The following is a 26,743-nucleotide window of genomic DNA, read 5'->3' on the forward strand; positions in this document are numbered from 1 at the left end:
GCTTCAATTTTTATAATTGCAATTTTATCTAATACTGCCAAGCATTGCCTTATTTTCCAAAGTTACAATGTATTTTATGCACACCTTCTCAATTGCAATTTGATCCCTCATCAAAGCAAAGCCAGTGGCCCACCTGTACTACCCCTTTGTCTCAATAAGTGTTCATAATCTTCACAGAATCCAATCACAGTTTTTGCTCAAAATTTTACCATCAGCTTGCAATGTGACTGTACCTCCCTTGTCCTTCACATGCAGCATCATAGTGACTTTAAAGCTTGCACAGTAACTAAATTGTCTTTAAACCTTTTAATATGTACAATTTTGCTTTTACAATCACCTCTTATCTCTGATCTGCCATTTCAAAATCCATTCATAAAAGGTGAGGCTCAAAATCAAAAAATAAGAAAAAGGGAAATCACAGTAGAATCACACTCATTTTATTCAAACTTCATGCTACTTCGGGTATATTGAACCTTCACTACTAGTAAAATGTCTTCCCTACCATATAGCCATATTGTAATACTAACCAAAAAGGAAGCAAATTCTGAACTTAAGGAAATCATTACTGTCTTGACTGTCTTGAAAACAGTCTTGTCCTAACAAATGGCGAACTGGATCACTACATTGCACTAGATAAACTATTTCTAGCTCAACTTTATGACTTCCTGTTACTGGGAATTCTGATATAAGTAGGAAAATGAAAGAGCAAATAAAATTTTTATTCTGATTTAGTTTTCAATCTACTTTTCTATAACCCTAATTCTGCCTTTGCCATGACTTTATTAGATGCCAACTTAAACTTTTTTCTGTTATTTATTAATTTTTTAAAATACACTGTAACTTTAATAGTAATTTTCTATACATCTTCCTTTTTACATCCAAAGCCATTCACAAAGTTAAATACTTAAAGAAAAAATTCTACAGGTATTCACTTACAGCAATTTTAAGTGTCACATGTGAAAGGATATTAAAATTTTCAGCCAAGTTTATCCTGTTTCATATTGAAAGAGAAATAATAAAGAACTGGAAATAATAAAATAATAAAAAAAAAAGATGTTTTCTGCAATTAACAACAAAACAGGGTATCTACTTCACCTCAGACAAATGTGCTGACACACATTAATTCCACAGGCCATGAACTAGAGTAATCTTTACAGACCAGCTATACTTAGGCTATAAGGCAAGGAGGAAATACAGACTATCTACAAGTCATGCTTGCAGAAGACTGAGAAACTGTGAGACAAGAGTTTCTTCTCCCAGGAAAACTAACAGCGTTTCTCTGAACAGGACCAGCAAACTATAAACACACCAACACTTAGGTCAGTTAGCTTCCAACAAACTCCTCATATCATTTTATAAGCCTGAGGAAATTTTTCCAGAAGACAAATTTACAGACAAGTCCAAACTTTATTTAAAACTACAATTTTGAACAAATTTTTAAAATTACTAAACAAGTCACAATAAAAAAGATTAAGACAGAAAAAGAACAGTGCAGCAAAACTGAATAAAAGAAGATTCAGTTCCAGCTGTTCAAACTGCCACAGGCAGAAGTTAGCCTACCTATTCTAAGAGGCAGCGTGTCAAAAACTATTTTACATTTTTATACACTTTCAGAATTTGTGAAATTAGTGCTGATTTTCCATATGCATTTGTATAGAGTTCACATATGCAGGTATCTTCAGATTATTCTCATGCACTTTGAGCTCCAAAAGTTTCTGTAAAATAAAGAATATACTCATTATTGTCTAGAAGCTAACAAAGCAACAGACAGAACCCTAACCACACTTCAACTCAATAAGGAATATGATCAATAATGGATACTTACAAGAAATGTTTGATCCTCGCCTCTTCTTCAGAAGTACTTTAAATCATGGCCTACTTAAAGAAAAGCTACAGATATATCCCACTCACACAGATAAACACTGTCTTAGTTGCTAGCTACAGATTTCCTGTTGCACAGCATTTTTATCCAGACTGTAACTACATCAGGCTTCCGCATTCATATTCACCAGATTGAAATGATGGACTTCTGCTAGCACAATCATGACAAGCAAAATGGTGATAGGCAGTGTATGAAATGGAAGATGCATCTTCGCTCTATTTTGGAAGATACCATGCTGTCAATACAACTGCAGTGGAGAAATGCTTTCGTCATCTTATGTTGTTTGAGGAATTGGGATTAGCTTGGAGGCCTTGGCTTCTCTGACATGGATAAGCCTGCACTGGATGTTACACCTGTATGAGATGTGCCATCACTACACGCAACCCAAGAAGAGCTGGACAGTGTATATGTATATATAGACACACACTCCACAAAAATATGTGCATGCTTTTCCCTTTTTGTGTTTCCCTTCAGCCTGCAATCAACAAAGAGAGAGAATCTGTGCCCCAACCCTCTACTGCTGCTGACCGAACTCATGGAACACTGTGACACTGTGGTAGTAACTATCTCTGCATTCCTGTAACAAACGCTTTTATTTTCTAATCTTTTTATTATTGTTTTCTTCACCCCACTTCCTATCCCCAGCTCTACATAACCAAAACTTTTATAACAATAAATTGGCTAGGCAAATATTTGACTCTTTTTCTGAGACTTACATCAGGTATCCATTAATCACGAATCATCTCACCTCTGATAATTGGAACAACACCATAACATTTCATAACATCAGCCTCATATTAAACTATAAATAGATTGACTTATATTACTATAAAGTTTTTGTAGCTGCAGAAGTAGTTTCATGAAAATGACAACGAAAATATTTATTGTCATCATACACATTAAGAGTTTTTCTAACTTGCAGTATTCCTTATAACAGAAATAATTTCATTTTACCCAAAGAGAGATTCTGCTATTCTGTAAACTCAGTAGAACTTCTGTATTACAAAAAACACTGAACAATCTGCCAGCAAGTTATATTGAGAATTACTGAATTAGAAACTAGCAATTAAAATGTAAAATATTAAAACCAAACTTATAACAAGAAATATAAATGTTGATTTATAAGTTTTAAAACATTTAAATTGCATAGTGTAACTGAAATGTTAACTTTTATGATGTTTAGTCAAAGAATCTAACAGGAATGAATATAAGGGACAACGAAGCAAAATCTGTTCATACCAATAAAATTGTTTTCTAATGTGTAATGATAAAAAAAAAGTACTCTATCAGTCCCACAGTTATTTCTATCTTTAGTCAGTGATAACAAGATATGTAAACTCTAAGGGTGTTCAGAATGTTTTTCCAACACGTGGAGATGATTTAGAAAGTAATCCTTACCTGGCTCCTTCAGAGTCTGGGCATCTCCAACTAATTCTCGATCTTGCTGCCCACCTCCATCCAATAATTCATCAGACAAGCTGTTGGTTTGGGCCTCTGCTGCTATTTTCTTCACTAAATCTGCCTTTTATAACAGATAAAACAAAACTCAGTTCTGCCTAATTCTTTTTGCTTCCTGATAAGAAAGATATTTAGGGCACACACTTCTAAATCATAACCCAACAAAACTCAGCAAAATACCTCTGAATAAACTGCAAGTTTAAGGGGCAAGTCTTCAACTTTCACAAAGTCATCCTCATCAGATTTTTGACTTATATTTCCAGAACCAGCTTCCTGTTAATAAAAATAGTGACATTTAGTGCCACTGTTTTATTTTTACTCAAAATAAAGATTTTTAAACACTTTAAGCAGTGCAAACAGAAACACACACATTAAATTTGTAGATCAAAAATGTACAGACTGAAAACTACAAATAATACTGAAATATGAAAAAAAAAAGTTCTTTTAGATACACGTCAACTGAAATATACTCACATATTCATTCACTAACACAGGTGACTCTGTGTCAGGACTGCCAGCCATGGAGCTTTCGGAACTTCCAGCAGAGGACTTGTTTACTACACATGCTGCATCTAGCATTTGTGTTTCATTTTCTGGTAAAGATGAGCTTGATTCTTCCGCTTTCTTACTGGCTGTAATAAATGATTCTGGGGTATTCACTGCTAAAGGTGGTGTGTTCTCCACCACATTGAGGTAATGAGGTAAAACTGTAGCTGCATCTTGTTCACCTAAAGCCACAATTAAGTTTAAATTTAAAGTTTTATTTTTAATGTTTAGAGACACTAAAATATTCTGAGCATGCAAGATCACATTTTTTTTTAAATCATGATTTATAGCTACAAATGAGCATGAAGGTGAACTATACTAGTATTTTCAACAGCAAGACAGAGGGGAAGGAAGCAGTAACAACAGTTAGAAGCAACATCCATACAACCTGGTGGCAATGGTCTTGACAGAAAATAATTTTTTAGTTCTTAATCAGCTACATCTCATTATACTTTATAAACTATAAAATTATTTCAACTGCTAGTAAATGGTAGAATGAGGGAAAAAACAGCACCAGAAAAATCCAAACATCAAAATACTGTAACAGACAAATTACTCAACTACAATTGTGTGTCAGTGGCTGCAACAGTTATCTGGAATTCATGCTAGTGTCAAACATCAAATGTAACGCACTTATGTACTTATGATTACTTCAGGCTTCCTCTTCAGAAGATTTACTGTGTCTATATCAACACAGACGTATCTACTTAAATGACATCGTTCCATAAAAAAACAACCCAGCCTAGTAAATTCATGCAAGTTTCATCATCTTCCTCTTAGTACCATATATCAGACACTGTCTGAGACAACTCTCAAAGTATGCAAATTCATATGGAAGTGTTAATCTCTCAATTAGCTTCACACTGGTCTTACCTTTAACATTAACAGACTGTTCTTCAGATGATAAAATATCACTGCCTTTTGTCTTACTCAGTTCCTGGCTTGAAGTCTATTGGAGAAGGTGAAAATGATTTAGAACAAATTCTCCTGATCAATTATCATAGTTTATTGTCTAATGCACTCTTCTTTGCTAGAAACACCAGTTCCATGTTTTTTTCTTAACTAGTATTAAATACGTGCACATATTTCACAGTATTCACATGCAAATATACGCTATGAGTATTTACATATGAAATACATCCATATGAAACACAAATATGAAAACAGTACAACAAGAAAAAAGATTTATATGAAGATATTTTTCTGAAAAGTTATGCAATAGCTTAGGTTTCTTCTGTGTTTACAACCCTGGTGATACCTGTTCATTTTCAGTTGCTGTTTCATTGCTTGCTTGTAATGATGTCTGCACATCAACAGGTCCTTCCTCAAATTCTATTTCTTCATCTTCATTCTCATCTTCTCCACTGCCATAATTAGTGAGAGCTTGGGTTTCTGCTTTTGATAAACCTAAAGGTAAATAAATATAAAACCATCCTCATACTGTAATTACGTACTGATCTAACTCATTCAATTTTCTCAATAAGAACTCTCACTGATACATCTGACAGAGTAAGATGGCTGCAAATCCAAATCCATTTTGAGATTTACTACACTGATTAGTACTTACTTCAAAGTATTCTTTGATATTATTATAGTGATTATATACTTTAAAGATCCAAATGATCTGCATAAGCCAAGATGCCAAAAAAATCACTCACTACTGTGTTAGTGTGTTACCTATTAAACAAATTATTTGTGAAGAATGGAAATATAAGGGAAACCAAACCATGAGCTGTTGTCCTCAGCTCTACTAATTACAAAGAGCAAAAGCTCCTCTAGTTGAAGCATCTAACTCTTAACAAGGTATTAGTAAATACAGTACTGGAGAATTTCTACTGGAAGAGATCTGTCTAGAAAATTTGTGAAAGAAGCTGTTACTAAGAAGCGCTTAACAAAAATTCTGTTGTAAAATTAGTTGTTTAAAGCTGTGGTGAAAGCACTGGATAATGAGCCATAGAAAACACTTACTTATTGCCACTGGGCCACTCTCACTTTCTTCATCTTCCTCTTGGTCAGAAGCATCAGACTTGATACTTTCAGGAACTTCATTACCATCATACGTTTCTAAGCCCTGTACTGGTTTGACGATTTCAGTCTCATCCTTGTCCTACGAAAACAAGGAATACTGTGCAATTTCATGTTTGTTTATCTAAAGATTAAGTTATGGTTCCTGCCCTAAAGAGCAATCTCTTTTTCCCCTCAAAAATAAAAAAATCTACCGACTAAAAGCTAATGTTTAAGGACAGATAGCCATGACACAAGTATCGCAAAGCTACTTCAGAAAAGGCATCAGATCATACTATGACAGACCACACACTTCAGACACACCAGAAGGGATGCAACTGAATTAAACATTTTTCTTTCAGTCATTAAAAGGAGGAAGAAAGAAACACTGTCATTGTTACCTTCTACTGATTTTCCTCCACTACTAAAGTGTCTCTAGTATACATTAGGAATATTCCTAAATACTCGTTGTCATTTATTTGACAGCTACTCAGCAGTTCCTCTGCTGAATGATTTTTTAAATATCTTGAGTGAGAAAATTCTGTACAAGTCCCAAGTAAAGCTTGGAGTTTTGCTCCAAATCTTACAGGAATCTTTTACACAGAAGCAAGCAAAAACAATGATACACAAATTTCCAATTTTACTTACAAAGTAGTATCACAGAAGCTCTAAGCTCTAGAAGAAAGCACTCACCCTATGCCCATACAAGTCTATATATGCACCTATATTCAATCTGGAGAGGAGGAGGCTTAAGAGGAGACCTTATTGCTCTCTACAATTACCTGAAGCGAGGCTGTGGTGAGGTGGGGGTCAGCCTCTTCTCCCTGTAAATAGCGATAGGACCAGAGGGAATGGCCTCAAGTTGTGACAGGAGAGATTCAGATTGGACATTAGGAAAAAACTTCTCTGAAAGAGTGGTCAGGCACCAGAACAGGCTGCCCAGGGAGGTGGTGGAGTCACCAACTCCAGAGGTGTTCAAGAAATGCTTAGATGTTGTACTGAGGGACATGGTTTAGTAGAAAATATTGGTGATAGGTGGACGGTTAGACTGGATAACGTTGGAGGTTTTTTCCAGTCTTGGGTGTTTCTATGATTCTGTGCCCATACAGGAAAGCTTTCAACACTACTTCATACATCAGTTATATCTTATCCTTAGTTGGATACAAATTTGAAATCTCTCTCCCATTCACAATGACTTTAAGTGATCTTTAAACAAAGCGAAAAGGAAATATTTTAGCTCCTTACGTTTATTAACCTGGAGAACATACAGGCCACTCAGTACCTCAACCACTCTGTGCCATAAGGCAGAACAACTCCTTCCTCCTTGAGGTGAAAAAATTACTTGCAAGATTAAAAAAAGAAAATGCTTGTTGCTACAAATAGTTAAGAACTATCTCTGCTCACTGTCCTTGCTACTTAAAGAATAAAGGAATAACTAAATTCTCAATGCTTTGAGTTGAGAATAGGGGGAACAGCCTCAGATCAAATCCTATTAAAAAGGAAAAAAGAAAACTTTCATAGCTGTTTTATAATATAGAAAAAAGAATACTAATAAAGCAAGCTCCTAGCCTAAAGCTAATAAGAAAGTAACACAAATCACTCCAGTTGCATAGCATTCAATATTAACTTTGTTCTTTTTAGACTTTCAAACTATCACTTTTAAAGTGAAACTCATTCTACACAAAAGCTCACCAATTAGCATATTAAAGATGCTTATCTGTCTTTATTGATCTCAATGCACGTGTTGAAAGATAAAAAGGTAATATTTTATAAGAGATGCATCAGTCTTTACACAATAACTAAGGAGACAGTGTACAAGTTATGCTTACTAAGGCACACAGGAGTAACGTGGTGAAGGCAGATTTTTTTTTTGTAGTCATTTTCCATACTGGCAACTCAATTAAAAAAAAGGAAGTTCATTTACTTCAATGAAGTAAACCACTGAAAATATCATAAACAAGATAAAAACCAAGATGTTTTATAAATTCACAAACACTAAGAGAAATTGATTGCTTATAGCTACTGGATTTGTATGATAGAAAACACTAAGTGAACTGTGAAATTATCTGAGGAATAAAATACAGTTGAGAAGCATAAACATACTTTGTCCTCATCGATATCTTCAGTAGATGAACAAACATCCACCTGGAGACCTTTTTTTGCCTAGAAGAAATACAAACTGTCTTCAGTTCTAGACTGAAGTAACTTAGAAAAATACTGAACCAAACTAAGGCTTCCTGGAAGGCCAGAAATGCCAGTCTTACCAAAAACTGCTATGTCTAAACAGTGGAAAGCAACAAGGAATTCTATATTATGAGATGTTTACACAGACATTTTCACAATTTAAGAGTCACAAAACATTATAAGCATGCCTGGCCTTTTTAAAAAACAAAAAATAAAAAAAAGAATGCTTACACAGGCTGTTTCTCCAGTCTGTGGTTAAATCATAATTAAGCTATGGAATTAAATATGCCAGCTCTGATCAAGACAGCCACCTATATTTTTAAGCATTGAATCTAAAACCAGTTACTATGCAGGACTCACGACAGCCACAAAAAAGAGCAAAACCAGATGTGCCTCAGTCAGGATCCTGGATTTGAAAACTCTGAAAAACTGTACAGAGGTATTTACATAGATCTGTACAGAACAGCCAGGATTGCCAGTTCTGGCTCACTTCTGACTGCACTGAATCTGAACTTACACTTCAGCAGCAACACAAGCACTGACCACAATCCCAATTCAGGAGAATAAAAGAAATGCCAGATCTAAGTTGCCTCCGTGCATTCTTATGGCATGGGGTACACCAATCTTTCATGTAACAAAGAAACAATTCACCTAACATAGGAAATCATACTCAAATCCCTCTCGATTCAGAGCATCTCTTATAGACTTCCTTACAGAAGCCAATCTCCCAGTAGTACAGTACTAGTATGTCTAAGTTGAAGTATACTTAACTTTAGCTGATGTTATGCTCTAAACTACTTGGACTTCATAGTTCACGACAGATTCACATTATCTACTGTTGACTTAAGGAATTTTTATTTGCATTTCTAAAAGAAGGCTGAAAGGACACTTAAGTCCTAACTATATTACACAATAAAAAACACCAAGATATTGATTTAATTAAGAGCTACATGAACATGATGTTTTAGTGCTTCCTTTGTAAACAGTTCACATAACTAAAAATGAGTTCCTAAAAACTGCAATACTGCAATTAAGAAATGCCAACACATCTTTACAATATTGAAGTGGGGAAAAACAACCAAAAACAGCATTGTTAGTGCAGAATATGCACTCATATTCTGCATCTTCTCATGTGTTTCTGAAGACATATTTTACAGTAATTCTAGAAAGTCATAGTTCCTACGTATGCCAACAAGTCAGCTGTTTCATGACTACTTATCTAGAACAGATGTTATGAAAAGATGCTTGCTGATTAAACTACTCCAAGGAAACTGTAAGAAGAGATGGAGAAATGATGAATTGGTACATTCATATGCTAAAATACTTAATTTGACTACTTGGTGACTTGGCTTGATGCGCACGTATACCATTTTCCTTGAATCAAAGTCTACACAGTTAAACTTAAGTGGTAGACAGTAACCTGTAATACAGGAAATCTCCCTTAAAGAGGAAAACAGTTCATGTTTCTATACAATCAATACTATGACTACACAGAAGTGGTTTGTTCAAGCAAACAACCACCACTCCTCATATATAACATTTGGGAAACAGACATTTAAGAAACTTAGAAAAGCCAAGCTAAAAAAAAAAAAAAAGGAAAGAAGACAAACCTCTTTAGCATAAAGACTGTATCTCTTCAGTAGTTTCTATTTTGCGTTTACATCTCTGCTTTACAGAAATACTGTTATTGTCCAAGTCTTGCATGAGTTTAAAAAAGGCTAATTCATTAAATAATACTTCAGAAATCTCCACAAGAAGATCTTCCCCACAATCTTTTAATTTTCTACCAGCAAATTTTGCCAGGGAATCCTGTGAAAAGAAATAAATCTTCAGTTTCTGAAACAAGCTTTCACACTTCAAACACTAACTAATTGTCATACTGTTAGTAACTCTCAAAATCAGTTAAGTACATAGTGGTTTGTAATCTTGTTCAAACAATTTGGTACCATAAATGCCAACTAAAAACTACTAACCTGAAGAATACTGCCAAGTTGCTTATGAAAGAACTTGACAAATTCTTTACTTTCATCATTCTGTTGTGTAAGAGTCAAGACCATACGTCTTACTGATGTCAGTAATTGAGAAGAACATACTTCATTCATGTGTTCCTAAAAAAGTATTACAGAATGAGCTTTGTTAACACTTCAAGAAGTTAATCATCTCAAATACCAAGATTTTTTAAACACCAAAAAGATGAAAATCAACAACTTAGCTGTTTTTCAAAAGTATCTCAAGTCACATCATATGCAACAGGCTGAGTTAAAATTATCTCAGTTCTTCTGAGCAAGTATTTCAGAAATACATTTTCAAATATTTCTATTCAATTGAGTTAGCTACAGACAAAAATCTCTGTTCATGAGATAAAAGTCCACCAGCCCTGTGTAATCGAGAAGCCTTACCAGTTCCTTCACTGGAGTATTTAATCCTTATTTCCTTCTCAGCAATGTCTGCAACTCAGTATATATTGGCAGCTGTTGCTAAGATGTGTTATCAATTTTATACAGAAGTGGAAATTTGAAAGATATTTGACGGTAACCATATATCCTAACAGTAACAACTTTTATTTATTTATAAACTTGTTCAAACATAAATCCAATATTTTGGTCCTGCCTTTCAAAAACTGAAATATATCCACACAGGTACAAAATGGAAGCAAAGATGCCTGCTTTAGAACACACTAGACAAAATATTAACATTTGAAAGCTACTTTTATTGTCTTAAAACATGGAAAGGCTATCACATTTTCTACTAATTCAATATAAACAACAGTATTCTATGCAAGTGTGCAGCTTCTCTTCCTATTTTTCTAGTACACACTACTGAAAATAGTTCTTACCTTCAGGAAAGGAATGACCTCTTTCATAATTGCTTTAATCTGCCGGTCAAGCTGCTGAGTGTCTATGCGAGGACATGGGACAGCAGAAGCTTCACTTGATTGTGGCACAGAAAGACATTCACTCGTGCTGGGGCCTCATTAAAAAAAAAAAAAGCGTACACATCTAAGTCATTTAACATTACTATTAAAGAAATATCAATTTCAAAAATATGTATTTTCCCCTTAGAACAAATTATATTTACTTGAGTACATTAAGAACCTGCAAAACTTTGTTTTCAATATAAAGGAAGAAGAAAACAATTCATCCAATCAAATTACTCTTGATATTTAGAATAATTATTCTCTAAAACTAAGTAAAATGTATATATTTGCATACCTTCTAATTTAGCAGCAGTAGCACCCTGAAAATTACTAGAGCAGCCCTCAGAGCCAAGAGTACTTTCAGCTTCAATTTTCATACGCTCATATTCCCTCATCCTAGCCAAAGCTTGATCTAAGTGAATCACTGTGTTGCCTATATTTAGAATAAAAACATCTTTTAATCTAAATAAAAAGTTTTCAAAGAATAGACAAGAATACAACAATAAAAATTTAAAGCTGTAGGTTTTGAAATTTACAAAACTGCAGTTGCTATTATGTTCTTTTACACACACTTTCATCAAGTGCCTAATTGCTCAAAGTGCTGCATTAAAACCTGGTTTCATATTAGATCGTGAAAGTACACTGTTCGAGTAGACAAATGTAGTCATTTCTGGAGAGCAGGTGAAGGAATAATACTTGTGATGTAAATCACACAACTCTTACCAAGGTCATCAGTGGCAAAGGGTTCAAAATGTGAAGATGTAGACATAGTACTCCCGTTGTCTGCATCATTTTGTTCACAGTCGTGACATGCTTCTGTTGGGAAGTTCTTGTCAAACGTTTCCTAAAAAACATTCATCAGCTGAGAACAAAGCAGGGATGCACCATACTCTCACAGATGTGAGAATGAGCCAGCAACTTTTTTTAGCCACATGCTGTGATATTAAGGGCTTGTCACCAGGCTGTCTTATATCCTGAAAACAGGATATATTTTTTTTCAAATACTTCAACTATAAGCAAATAGGAAACTAGGTGGAGGTCTTGTTAGTAATAATAAATTCATTGGGAACCTTGTAATCAGTACTTGCCCTGACTGTATTCACAGGATATTGGCTATTTTTGAAAATCAGTTTCCAACTTATACTGTCCATATCGTTCTCCATGTTATGTTCCTCCCTTACACATCAGTCATTTTTAGTGTAAAGAATTCTACCATGCAAAAGGCTTTTATGAATTTTAGACAATTACAGTCACCACTAAGAATATTTTGGTACATAAATTGAAAACAGGAAAAGCTGACAGTGAACTAGCTTCTGAAATGAAAGCTTACATCATCTGTAGAAGCAAGACTTTCACTGGGAGTGAGTTCAGAGTTTGATGCTATCCATGTTGCAGTATTTAGAGATTTTATACATTTCCCCTTCTCGTTGTTCTCAGATAAATGCCTGGTCACTATATCCTGAAAAAAATAACAGTACTGTAAAAAGAACATCAACAATTTCTTCAACATATACACAAGACTCTGAAGTTTGTGCATACCTGTAAAGCATATAGGGCCCTCTGTCTTAGGTAATCTGTGTTTAACAGCTGTAGCTCATGGAAAAGTTCAATAAGAAAGTGGGGCCGAGACTCATTTTGAGAAATAAGAGTTGCGACTTCAGAATAAATTGTGTCCCGCAAAGCTTCAAACATAGAAAGATCACTTCCAGTTTCTACAAGGAATAATAATAAAGAAAATCATCAAAAGATCATTTCTTGACACTAATCCAGTTGAAAAAAACCTGCTTGTTATATAAGAGAATTAGATCTCCATTACACAGATACTTTCTTAAAGCTTACTCATCTCCTAAAGGCAATAAGGACTCGAACATAACAAAATAATTCTCAAATCCTGTAAGTACAAAACACAGCATTTGTATCAATCACGCTTTGTTCTTACAGTTCCAAACAGTACCTTAAGAAAGAATTCTTTATTGAATAGAACACTGCACATGCCACAATGCTGCTTTTAATTCTGAAAGGTATTCAGTGCTGAACACAGACTTTTAAAGCACGTCAAATAAGAAATCCAAAGGTCTCAAACTTCCCACACCTCCCACACATAAATCTTGTATTTCCATGCATTTCCGATATTTACATAAAACCTCTTACCTCTAAGCACCATTACAAGTTTGCAAGAACACAATGTTCTAGTAAGCTCTAATTCCCAGTTAGTCTCAAATTCCTTTAAGAATTAAAAGTATCATCCTTATATGTGTATATATATATTATATAAATATATATATGTATATATATGTATATATATATATATATAAATAAAAAACTCTTCTGTTAATACAAACATACTTTGGCAAATGTTGAATGGAAAAACAAACAAAGTTAAAATTTGGAAAACTCAGAGTTTAACAGATGCACATCTGCTAGTATTCAAGTTAATTAAATTATCAGCAGTATAGAAAATTTTACTGTAAAATCTGATTATCTGCCAATAGTATACCAGCTTTAACCCCAGAGGCAAGCTTTTCCAGTGTGTAATAAAACACTAAAGATTGCTCCCCTTGCCCATTACTAAATTGTAACAGCAGACTTTCCAAACAAAAAAATGCCTACTTAAATTAGGGTCTGTGACAAAAAGTATTTTCCACATATAATTTTGACTGACGGCAAACATGCATCCATGTTATCAAGGCAGTTTGTGTTGTTGCATTCCATGCTTATTACAAGTAGCCCCTCTTGCCTCATTTATAGAGAAGGTGTTGCAATTGTGCTAGTTTTGAACATCTGCTAAACAGTCTGAGCAACAGGACCAAAGCTAAGGGGGGGCAGGAGGCAGCGGGGGAGAATAATAGGACATTGTTGAAGCTAAGCAATGAATGCATTACCTGGTGCTTCAATGCATGCATTTCTGTTAGACTGCTGCAGAATTCTCCTAGCATGTGCTGTAGGAAAGTGGGGATAGACAGTGATAAACACAAAAACGCGCAGAAATTAAGACAGGGTCTATACAAAACAGCAGGAGGAAGACTGCTTAATCATCCAAACCACATCGCTGCTTATTGTGAAAACTTAACTGGCAAAGTTTGTAAAGTAAACACTAGTAAACAGCTCTCAGTGTGGACACAGTTACATTGACAAAGCTGTCCATCATGCTACTATGACTAAAATATCTGCATGATTCAAACAAGGTATTGGCAGAATCTAAAAGGACACAGAAGAGTATTTTTATGACACGGATGCGAGAAAAGCAGTGCAGATGGCAAAAATGTAAGGGTTTACATGATATGATTTAATTTGAATGATACCTGATCAAGCTTCTTTAAGCACAAAGAAAACAATCATGCAGTACCAGATGTCATTAGAATTGTAAACAGTTTCATCTGCTGTTCATAGAAATGCCCACAAATAAGAAATACTTTTGATCAGCTAGGATTTTGTCTGTCTTAAGTTAAAGCTTGTTACTAAATATTTTAATCAAGCGCCCAATCTACAGAAAACACACATCAGTCAGTACCCAAACATTACATGCATTTACATTTGCTGTAACCTTAGAAATTAAAAAGCAAAATCCACATATGCTAAAGTGTATCATTGCTGTCCTGTCATAATACACTACTTTTAAGTAATAAAGTCATAACTAATTATAGTTACACAAAGTTTACACAACAATTACTGAAATTCAGAAAAGAATACCTGAAGACATTTCAGTAGATCTACTGTACTTAATTATTTTTTCCAGTTGTTCCCGATTCTTCTTGCTGAATACCTTTGCATGAACAACCTCCTCAGAGTGTTTACTTTTAGTGCTTTTGTAGGGTTCACACACACTAGAAGCACTCGCACTGTCATAACCTTAGGGAGCAAGTGGAAAGGGAAATTACAAAGTGTTTTCTTACTTTCATACATAGACTGAGGGGCAATTTCAAAATGAAAAAACAATTATCTTTCAGATTTTCCTTTGTTTGCTGAGGTAATACAGCAACACTAAATTCTCAATGACTGCAGCAGTACTATGTACTAGCTGTGTCCCACTCATTCTAAACTGATTCTGTATTTTACTGAAATACCTCCCTCAATAAGTCATCCAGTCAGAACATGAAGATTTAATGAAGAGGAAGGCACCTCATCTCTTACTGCATCTGTACCCACTTAAGTACTCAAATCAGGATTCCTAATAATTTATGGTTTTGTGTCACGAAAATGAATTCATATTTCAGTAACATGTATTTCAAGAACTCACTAAAAATACCACTTACGGATAGTAAATTCTTTGGAATGCAGAGACTGCAATCCATGTTCAGTTTGCCACAGCATGTAAGATTATTTGCAACCTACCAGTATTCTTAATTCTGCCTTTTAGTTGAGAAGAATTCTTCCTCTTATTCTTCGATTTGGGTGTTTTATCTTTTGATGCCAAGCTTGCCTGAGCTGAAGCTTTCCTAGATTTAAATGTCTTTGTCACAGTAGTTGGGTCAACTGGATCAGGCATACTACTAAAACTCTCCAAAGACTCTTCATCAAAGTTTCTTCTCCTGCTCGTATCAGACTGATTTTTATGACCCGAAGCAATGCTCTGTACTGAAACTGGAAAGCCTGCTTTCAGTTGAGATTGATCATCTTTTTTCACTTCCTGGCTATCATTAAGCCAAGCTGATCTTTTTTCCACTTCATCTTCAGGTTGCCTATGACTCCTTCCATCAAAAGGAAAAAAATAACACAACATATTACAACCTGCCTTCTCAGACAGAAGCAGCATGTATTACCAAACAAATAGTTTCATCTGTAGTGTAAGTTACTGTAGTTACTCAGTCATCAGTTGAACACTAACATTAAAAAACATGTAGCAAGTTCCTTCCAAATGGAAAAATAAAGACATCTGAAAAAATTCACATTTCTGACTGACTGCAACCTGAATATAGTTATGTACCTTGAGTTACACTCAAGTAGTATTATAAGACAAAACACTCTTTAAACAATATTCATTACTATCTACAGTAGCATTAAAAAAATAAAATCACTTTGAAGCTATTTGTATCTTCTTGTTATTTCGATTGCTCAAGTTCAAAACAGAAACCTTCCTCCACAGACAAAAATGTATCACAGAATACTGCAACACTACATTTAAGGTTGGAATATTCCTGAAACAATATATGACTTAATACACAGAAAAACAGAACACAAATGAAGAGGAAAAAAAAAAAGAAAACCATCTTGAAGCTTCAAAATTAAAGCTCATCTTGTAAGTTAACTTACTTTAAACATAAGTTCCCAAAAAGAACCGTAGTCCTGTGGGGTTGAAACAAGGTGTAACAATAGAGATTACAGAAGAGTTGCACTGTGACAAAACATACCTTTGGTTTTCTGCTCCATTAGAGGAACTGCTTTCAAAAGGTTTGGGGAATGCCATATATTCAGTTTTTCCAGAAGTATTATGATCTAGAGGATGTTGCTGCTGCTCACTGCTTTGTGGGAAACCACTGTGTGCAAAATCTCCAAAGCCAGAAGGAAACACTGGATTGTAATTTATACCTACAAAATAAACAAGAATGCCGTAAGTTACTACATCATTTATCCACATACTGTAAGTCAAGTCTGAGATACTGAGTGGCACCATGTAATGCTGAAACAAAAAAAAGGTGGTAGGGAAATAAGAAAAAACTACTCTCGCCCTGAAAAGGTTGCAATTATGAGAATTTATCTTCAATGCAGGTTTCAAACATCACTGGAAACTACACATACCACTACAAACACACCAGCGTACCGATGAAGACGTTTCAAAAATACTGACTTCTACAAGTGAAGTAAAAATTTTAAGTTCCTAAAAAGAAAACAAAAAAACCAGAGTTCTGTGTGTGAAGACTACCAGCTCTTCAGTGACCAAGTTCACAGGAAAATTCCAACAGTGCAAGTATTCACAGGGTCAAAGAACACATAACGCTTACTTTAACTTTAGAATCTTCATAGAAGTAACAAATTGAACATAATTACTCTTCTGTGTAGATTCTGTGTAATTTAAAATATATTCTAAAACAGAAAATAAATTTGAGAGACATAGCTGGTAGCTTTCAGATTATGCTGATTTTCTGAAAAGGCTAAAATATATTACTATTTAAGACAATTCTGGAATCACTTTTTTTTTTTTTAAAGACACAACAGAATGCATTATTTGCCTTATTTCAAGTTAAACAGTAAAAGATTTGGTAATGAGATTAGGAACACTGTATCCAAATCAGTAGTTACTCAACATTTCTGATACAAACAAAAATTAGTAACACATTGCTATCTGCCATATTTCAAAAGAAGCACTCCAAGTCCTAACCAAAAGAGATCCAAACTTCTTCTCATATAAATACTGTAACTTCAAGTACTTCAATTTCAATCTGAAGGACAAGACAGAGTTCCATTAAATTAACACTGAATGAGAGAATAGAAATTAAAAAAAAATCATATCTTTCACACTTGCAGTAATACTCACCTGGAGCAAATGAAGAAATATTAGTAAATCCCGGTATATTAAACAGGTTCACAGGCTGTGGAGGAAAGCTGAATGGACAGAAAACAGGAGATGGAGGTGGTGGTGCACTACTGCCTCTCTCTTTTCGTGATGGCTTCTCTTGACACTGCTGTTCTTGCTGGTGCATTAGATCATTTAGCATTTGTTTCAATCTTGAAAACAAAGAGGAAAAAAAGTGTCTCAAAATTTAAACAGCACAAGAGAAAATAACTTGATAGAAATACAATAACCAGAAGGATGGTAGCAGTAGACAACACCATGGAAAAAAATCACAATAGAGCTTAACTACATTATGTAGTAACATGAACAATTCTTAAATTGAAATTCCTTGACTCAACAGCAATTCTGGTACTAGACAAGTATAGCCACTAAGTGCGCCCTTGATGCTCGGCCTGGCAAAAAACTGTAAATCTATACTCAGTAATTCGAGATTTTATTTCATCTGTCCATGTCACCATTTACACACACAAACTATGTTTTCACTACATACGTAAAGAAATTCATTTCACCAGTCAAAAAATAGCTCTTATTTAATCCTGAGCAACAGATCTGTCATTGTGGTCACATTCACAGAAATTAAACATGCTTGTGAGAACGATAAAAAAAAAGTCACTCAGCAAGAAGCAAGCACTTTGGAAACAAAATTAAATGGAAACAACAGAAGAAGCAAAGTATTTGCAGCAACTGCCATCTAAATTACTTTAAAACATTATGCAAAAAGGGCTGGTAACTACATATCACTTATCAAGCACAAAACAGAGATGAAGATTTTTAAATTTCATACCATGAAATGAAACTCCTACTGTTTTTTATTTATTTACTTCAAAAAGATTATTTTTTCAGAAGATGTAAGAAGTACATTCAAATGGAGCATTACTATGTACAAATCATGACTGAAAAATCTAAGCAAGGACAAAGCTTTTCCAGCATCTTTCCATGACAGTTAGAATCCAGAATCTATCCAGATCATCTGCCAAAAACCAAAGGCATATACTGAAGCATTTCAAATTATACAGCTAAATCCTAATACAAACCTTTGGACGTTATTCTGCTGCCAAGACAGTTGAGTATAACACTGGTTTAACTGATGCATAATAAGATGTACTTGTGAAGATGCAACATTATTGGGCATCATATTATATGGGCCTGCAAGCAAAGTCTGTAGAAAACAAGAGAGGGTCTGTGGAAAGAAAACAAATGAGATCAAATTACCAAAACTAGAAGTTAGCGCTCAGAAAATGTAGGAAAACACTGAGTTAGAAGACTGAGTTAACTGCTCTTCATGCCTACCTGCTGATCTTGCATTAAAGTCTGGCAAATGCTAACACTAAATTCAAGTTGTTTCTTCAACTGATTGATTTGTTCTTGCCATTGTTCTTTTTCCTCCACATAAGAAAGCTCAGATATCCACCGAAAGTTTTCCTGGCGTTTCATACTGATGTTTTGCTGCTGCCTAGTTTTAGACATTGGTCGATAATTCCCATCTGCTGAAAGAGGACGGCAATTTTTCCACCTAAGACATGGAAGGAGCAGAAAGGAAGAATGAGAATAAAAGCTGACATTTCAGACCCTCCTGTTAGGGATGCTTCAATAATCAATGTTTCAGTTGTATGTAGAACAATCAACATAATAAAGTAAGAAGGTGGTTCCAAATAGAATGTCTCATGTATTAGCACTGATTACGATTGTTTTTCCTTAATAAAAATCAGAGGAAACTAATTATAATTTTCTGAATCACTGATTTTGAAGAGACAGCAAAAAATTCACATAAGTCATCTTCTGCTTTGCTGACTGAAACACAACATGAGGAGCTATAACACTACACAACAAGGTAATATAAAGCAGGCAATATTTAACACAGGAACACAGAATAATGAAAATTTGTCATACACATTGTAGCTACAGAGGCTAAGACAAGAAAATGCCACTGCATACATCTCACTAGCACACAAAGAAATTTCACTTTGATCTAGTAGGGTGCTTTGTATTTAGTGCAATGGTCTTTCCACCCCTTCCAAAAAAACCCTCACAAGCATTAAATTAACAAGTAATGCCACTTACCTATCCTTATTTCCTTTAAGATAATACACACTTTCTGGTATTTGGTTATTGGGATAAATGGAAAAGCTGTCATTTATACTTGGCGCGTCTTCCTCTTCTTCTGCCTGGTCAAGTCCATCAGAGAGATAACCATCTTCATCTCCATCCTCTTCATCAAGTGCACACTGGGTAGAACCTCCCCAGGTAGCCATTGTCCTACTGAACATTGAAAATGAGACATGTTTGGGAAAGAAGATGTTTTGTTTGTTTAAGTTTATAGCAAACTATTAAGGTAAACTCTTGACAATTACAAGTCCACCAATTAATAAAGATGCACCAAAATTCATTTATCTAACAGAAATGAAACTAGTATTCTTCTGATATCAGAACAATTGAGTAAAATATCATGCTGTTTTGGAAAATTACTCTCTCTACAAATGTTGTAAAGATGAGGAAATAACACTCTATGCATTTGACATTTTCCATGTATTCCTCTCTCTTCTTCAGTGAGGAGAAGAAATACACTGGGGGAAAAAACAACCCTACAGAAATGGGATGTTACCAACTTGACTTTAGAAGTCAAGAAATCCTATCTAATGCTGTTATACCATCACCCCACAATTCTTAGACAAAAATGAGAAGTAACTCAAGACCAAAACGTCACGAAACAACAGAAGCATCCAGTGATAGCAAAGAGGGACTCATGTTCTTACTTCTCTGTCCTACTCTGCTGGGGAGTATGCTGAATTTCTGACCCCTCACTTTTAACTGATGCAGCAACAGTAGATATTGTTTCTGCCAGTTCTCTCCTCCTCTGATGTTCAGCCATTAAAGCTTCAAGCTGTTTTCTTCTTCGTCGCAATTCTTCTCTTAGAATTTCATGTCTTCTCATCTCAGACCATAACTGTTTCCAATAAAATGGAACGCATCAGAATATAAACAAACAAAAAAAGTAAAACCTTAAAATTTCACTATTTGATACTATACTGACATTTTTGCCCAGGTACTGGTATTAATCACACTACAAAAATGCTCCCAAGTAGGAGCCGTCTTAGGAGTCATTTTAAAATGTAAAAAGATAATTAAACAAATGAGGACAGTAACTTTTTTAAAATAAGACAAATAGCGCATGTTTCACAGAACACTTTCTAATATCACAACTCATTTCAAAGGTTAGTCAAGGAACAAAAAAATATTTTTATCAAATATATTATTATATAATGCTGTAAATGCACATTATTGACCTCTTACACTTACATCAGAGAGAAAAAAAAAATATTCCAAGAGCATGAAGAAAAGTACAGCACTATCAATATTTACTTATTTCCAGAAATGAAATAAATCAATTACGTACACTTCATTATCATGGCTACTATACTACACTCTCTCCATAAAGTACTTAAAATAATGTGTCCAAGTTTCCTAGAACTTTTTTCCTTTTTTTTTTTTCCCCCTTTCCACATAAAGTACCAGAATATCAAGTATGAAATACCTCATTGCCTACTGGTACAGATTCACCAAAATCAAGTAAAAGCTTGCCAGCTGTGTTACACTCATTCATGGCTGGAGTTGAGGCTGCTGGTGAAGTCTGTCTATTTGCTGGACTGTTACCCAGGCCAGCAGACTGAAAGAAAAGGCAGAATGGCAGAGCAGCTTAACTTTCTAAAATTTACAATTCAGGCTTTTTCAGATAGCAGAATTATTTAGTAATTCAGTGAGAACTTGGATTTTAAAATCCATTAAGCACTTACTTCAGAGGTTAGTTTTTAATCTAATGTATTACTGTATAATGCTGTAGATACACGATGTTGATCATTTACTGCTCGAGAAAATCATCTTTAAAGAGTATGAAAAAAGTACAGTATTGCAGTTCAGTTTGAATACAGCAAAGTGTTGATCATGTTTATGAAACACAGTATTGTTTGACAGCAGCAGAACCAGCGAATGACTAATAAGAATGAAGATGCAGTGACTAGCACATACAGTAGACAGACAAATTCCAAACTAAAAATAATATAGAAGGTCCTCCATTTTGGAGACTAACACTGCAATTTTCGAGGACAAAGAACAGTGAAAATAGAGTTTGATACAACAATCATTGAGCAAGAACTTCAATGGAACTAGATAGCCAGAGCTCTTTTCTAGCTTGAGAAATCCATATTCTTAATGTAGAACACAATTAGTAACAAGTCTTTTAAACTTTTCGCAAGTTTTTTTACTTGCGAAAAATGGTGTGAAAATGATGTTTCACTCTTCAACAGCCTAAGAAAGCAAAGAAAGTCTACCTACTTGAAGGTCAGGACAAGCTTTTTGTAACACTTCAATTTTTTCTTGAATTTCCATCAGTTTTCTTCTTTCTTCTTGTAGCTGCTTAAGTTCCCGCTGCTGCTGCTGAAGTTTAGCTTCATAAAACTTCTCTCTGCAAGGATACGTTACCCACATATTACTTGGCAAGAAGTCATCTAAAGAAAGATTCTATGGTCCTCAGACAAAAACATACCTTGCTTTTTCATTCAGCCCTACATCTTTTTGCAACTTATTCGTACTAACTCGAACATTGTTTGGTTGTTGCTTTATCTCTTCCATCTCACCCAAAAAGTCACCCATGTTAGATGCATTTCCAGTGAGTACTTGAGGTTCTGGATCATCATCCTGAAAGGAAGACAAGAAAGCAATCAGACAATTTTCGAACTGATGAACTGAGTATAAGAAGTTCATTTTAGCAAAGCAATTTTTTTTTTCCCCAAACTAAACAGTCTGAACATCCTACCATTCAAACTAAAGGTAAGAGGTCATTATCTTCATGTTACCTCGACTTAAAGCTAATTTAAATTATGTTAACAAGATAATTCAAAGTTATAAAGCTCAAACTGTTGAAACTATTGATATAAACACAAAATAACATGTGCCTCATTCTGGGAGCCTGAACCACTTGAATTGTATTTTACACCAGTGACTGAGAAGATAGAAATACATGAGCAAATCAAGAAAAAGATGTGGAAGGAGAATAGAAGAACAGAAGACAACTGAGGTGAAGGCTCTTAATTACTATAATAATAATAATTATATGAAGTATTATTAGCTTAAAATAAAACTGAAGCTACTCTAAAAAGTGATTTTTAAAAAATATTTTAGAAACAATTTTCTGAAAGGTTTCCTATTCCACTTTTTTGTTGTCACAGCTTTTTCATTTTAAGTTCTCAATTAAATCTTAAAATTCTTGTAGCCACAGCATTCTTCTTTCAGCACAATCTTTCTGAATACAGAACCCACTGAAAAGATCATCACATAGCCATCCAGATCTACAACACTGTTACTAAGCACAAAGGTTCAAACCTTTTAAATATGAAGACTGAATGCATGTTTCTGTGTTTTATTTTTAAGATACTATATTCTCTTTAGTTCTGATTTATAATACTATAAAGTTAAAAATCTTTGTTGTGATCATAAAAAACAAGCCCAATCCAGACGCTGGGAATTTTGACAGCAATGTAATCTCAAAATAGCTATACACCATCTATACTGGTACTATTATTAAAAAAAAAAAATAAGTACTAAAATTGATTTTACAGCTCTTACCTAAAACCTCTACAGTCTGTCATACTTACATACACTCAGTATGCAGACATGAAATTTAAATCTTTAAATCCAAGTTTTCCACAGAGACATTAGATTCAAGAAAAGCCCTTTTTAACAAAAATAATGAATATAAAAAAAACCAACAAATTAAAAACACTGTCAAATTTATAGCTGGCTCTCAAAATCCTTAATAAACAACAAGTTCCCCAAACATCTCAGCTCCAACATACTGCAACAATTCAAATACACCTGAAGATTTTAATCAAATCCAATATAACACTGCAAAACCTAGGACTCCAAAACTAAAACAAACATTTATTATAAAATGAATTCATTAAAATCACAAATCAAAATAATTTAAAGAATACTAGACTTCCTGTTTTGTTTTGCTTTTGTTGGCTTTTTTTTTTGTTAATAAAAGCCAGTGCCAAGATAAAGTATTATAGTCATTCTTGTCTTAGATCAGCATCTCAAGAAAATTCCAGATTTGAACTCGGTGTCACCTTCAACTTCAGACAAATCAACCACTGTCTCCTTTTTCCCAGTCTATTCTATATAGTAGACTAGCAGAATTTTTCCCCACTAAAAGTTCCACAGTACATGAAATAATGAGTTACATTTTCATGCATGGATTTATAGTCATAGAATACCTGCACCATAGCAGCAAGGTTTTGCAACTGTCGAAGTTTCTGCTTTGCAGCCATAAGCCTATTAATCTTCTGCTCAAACTCAGCATCTCCTGCAACATCACCCACACTGCTTCTGTGACTAGATATGGAATCTTCACTAGCTCTATCTTCTTCCACTTCATCATCTTCACCCTGTGGTAGGTCAGTATCTTTGTCATCCTCCCTATTATGACAGTCTGGAGATGTGGAGAGGGAAGAGGGGACAAACAAACAAAACAGTATCAATTACATTACTGAAATGCCTACTTTTATTTAAGTACTACACTTCAGAAAAATACTAGCCTACTCTTAAGACTCGAACACTTTGAACAAAGTTCTCCCAAATGTTGCATGGCTATCAGAATCATGTATCTACTAAGACCTAAATTATTAGAAGGTTTTAGATCATACCTAGAGTAGAAGATATTTTTAGAGTCCTTATATTAGCAGCAGATCGATTATTTATTTCACAGTCTGTATTAAGATGTCTTCCATCTCTGTTATTAGTTCCACACTGTACATTTGAGTTGCTGTTTATTTCACTCCAACTACTGATTCCTTGAGGGTTTCTAGGGTGAAATGCATTACTCATGTTAACTTCTTAAGAATTGGTATTGATGGAATACTACTTCGGCCATTTTATTAACTCACTTTTATGAATATGTCTTTATTTTCCCAATCCTTTGTAATTAAAAAAAGAAAAAACCTCCTAAAATTCACTTGCAAAATTAGTCCAGACATAGAGAATGCTCAATATCCATCTCTCATACAGACATGTTTCTTAAAAAAATAGACAAATATATGAAAATCAGAAGCAGCTACAAATTATTTCCCTACTCAAACTGCAACAGTATCAATCTACAAGAGGACTTCAAGGTGTACATTTATATAAATAGCTTTGTATGATTCATAACCAGGTTAGTATTTATTTCTGCAGAGATGCACACAGCTATCCTATTACTATAGCTCAGAACGTCTCTATACACTGCAGGTTGCTTCTGCTTGAACTTCCTAGCTTTGGGACTGTTCATCTTCCAGTGGAATTTCACACACATTTCAGTACTTGAATCTACAGATCAGCATTTGCTATAGAACAGGATTATTACTAACCTGTGTAAGCTACATAAAAATAACACTTAGAATAACTTTTCCAAAAATTTCATGTGAAAAATTGATTACTTCTAGTTCACTGAAATCTTGCATTGCTTTAGGAAACCTATGACAACTTAGCTACAAAAACGGAGGATGACAAAATATATAACCACCTAATATTTGTAACAGGCTGTGGATCCCCATGTTCAGAATCACTTCCGGAGTCTTCTGTTTCTTCCTCTTCCTTAGTGTTTTCATTCACAGCATCTGTCATCATATCAGATGTTTGCTCATAGTAGTGAACTAGCTCACGTAACTCATTCAGTCTCTTACGAACTTCATTTAGCTTCCTGAGGGGAAAAAAAAGAAAACAGAACACAGGGCAGTATTAATCAAATCTATGAAATTTGAAAAAACAGATAGGTACATTTATAGTTCTTAACATTTACTGTAATTTTTCTAGCTGTAATAAACTTCTGCTTGAAGCTAAGCAGCCTTTTACTGTCTCAGACCATTTACTAAGTAAATTAAAACACAAAACAGTTTCTTAATACAGTATTTACTACAACACACCTAAAACTCAATGCTAAAAAACCACTAAGGCAAATAAATAAATATTTTTTTACTGAAGCTTTTCTGTTGGATTTAGATTGTCATCCTCTTCACTCTCATTCTGAGAAGCCAGGGAATCAGAAGGATAGGGAGCAGATGCCAGACTGTTTGATTCACCATTGATAACAGTTACTACGCCGACAGGAGCAGAAGCAGCTGAAGTTGTACTTCTTTGGTCAACACTCCTTTGAGGAGAGCTTGAAGCTGGAAAAACTACAGAGAAAAAACATATCTTTTGAAAACAGCATTCAAAAAGGAACCTACCTAACCAAATTACATTAAAAGGTAATTACAGAAAATATTAACAGCATTCAAAACAGCAGTTAGCACCTTCTTTACTTCAAGAAACAACTTCTGCATTAAGTTTCATGACAGGCAAATGCCAACCAAAATAGGCAGCTTCCATAAACAATACTTACGCCGGTTCTTTTTAGCTTCATCAAACGTAAGTGGAAGTTTTCAAGCTGTCAATGTCCCCACAGACTAACTTATGGTTCAATTGCTTTTGATGAAATTTAACGTTTAAACATTTAAAACGATGAAGAGTTCTAATAACTTTTTTTCCCTAACTGGTGAGCTCTTGCAGCCACATGCTTCAGAACAGCCTTGAGATATGCTTACTTTATCCAGTTAAATAAAAATCATAACCAAATACACTCAGATGGTGCACGTTAAGTACAAGTGAGAAGAATGGCTTTTAGAAACGTAAGCATCAAACCAGTCTGCTCTTCTACAGGAGCAAGCTGGGAAGATTCATTTCTTAATCAGACTACCCTATAATTGGCCTTTCCCCAATTTCCAGCCATAGAACAAAGCTTCACCAGGGCAAATGCAAGTCTAGAAACAGGAACATAAAGCAAACAGTAGGCCCACATGCGAGACTTCAAGAATAGAAAAATCAACTGAGGAACAGGCCAAAACATCCAGTCCATTCAGAGAGGTGACTTCCTCTGGCGTGACCTGACATTCAAGTACATTTGACTAGTGGATAAGAAAGTCCTTGGACAGTAGGGGGAAAAAAAAAAAAAAAAAAAAAATCAGATCCCACCATGTGGTGGTGTTATTAACAACAGAATCACGCAATACATAAATACAGAAGTACTGTGATAATATACAGAACGTTCTCATTCTGATTTGTGGAGTGTATTATAGGAAGTGTCACTGATAAGCCTTGAAAAAAAAAAATTTAGTTATCACAACCTCACAAATCAACAGCAATAATGTTACAATGTCTAAGTGCTATCTATTTT

At 34.6% G+C, this 26,743-nt stretch overlaps 1 protein-coding gene across 1 annotated transcript in view; it reads right to left on the bottom strand.

Moving 5' to 3' along the window:
• Positions 1-415: 415 nt before the first annotated feature.
• PCM1 (pericentriolar material 1) overlaps positions 416-26,743 on the bottom strand; it is a 34,772-nt gene continuing 8,444 nt past the window's right edge. Inside the window, 32 exon segments of the mRNA XM_031553137.1 lie at positions 416-1,715; positions 3,281-3,404; positions 3,521-3,613; positions 3,815-4,068; positions 4,760-4,835; positions 5,145-5,293; positions 5,855-5,993; positions 7,994-8,053; positions 9,685-9,696; positions 9,698-9,883; positions 10,048-10,182; positions 10,911-11,044; positions 11,287-11,424; positions 11,715-11,835; positions 12,322-12,450; positions 12,531-12,703; positions 13,874-13,930; positions 14,682-14,840; positions 15,324-15,679; positions 16,340-16,517; positions 17,464-17,654; positions 18,537-18,682; positions 18,793-19,015; positions 19,564-19,761; positions 20,256-20,446; positions 21,035-21,166; positions 21,832-21,961; positions 22,043-22,194; positions 23,772-23,986; positions 24,201-24,358; positions 25,055-25,231; positions 25,508-25,706. Of these exon segments, the coding sequence (XP_031408997.1) occupies positions 1,690-1,715; positions 3,281-3,404; positions 3,521-3,613; positions 3,815-4,068; positions 4,760-4,835; positions 5,145-5,293; positions 5,855-5,993; positions 7,994-8,053; positions 9,685-9,696; positions 9,698-9,883; positions 10,048-10,182; positions 10,911-11,044; positions 11,287-11,424; positions 11,715-11,835; positions 12,322-12,450; positions 12,531-12,703; positions 13,874-13,930; positions 14,682-14,840; positions 15,324-15,679; positions 16,340-16,517; positions 17,464-17,654; positions 18,537-18,682; positions 18,793-19,015; positions 19,564-19,761; positions 20,256-20,446; positions 21,035-21,166; positions 21,832-21,961; positions 22,043-22,194; positions 23,772-23,986; positions 24,201-24,358; positions 25,055-25,231; positions 25,508-25,706 (4,811 nt within the window). The 3' untranslated portion in view covers positions 416-1,689.

Source organism: Meleagris gallopavo, chromosome 4, assembly GCF_000146605.3.
Source record: "Meleagris gallopavo isolate NT-WF06-2002-E0010 breed Aviagen turkey brand Nicholas breeding stock chromosome 4, Turkey_5.1, whole genome shotgun sequence".
NCBI classification, from domain to species: Eukaryota; Metazoa; Chordata; class Aves; order Galliformes; family Phasianidae; genus Meleagris; species Meleagris gallopavo.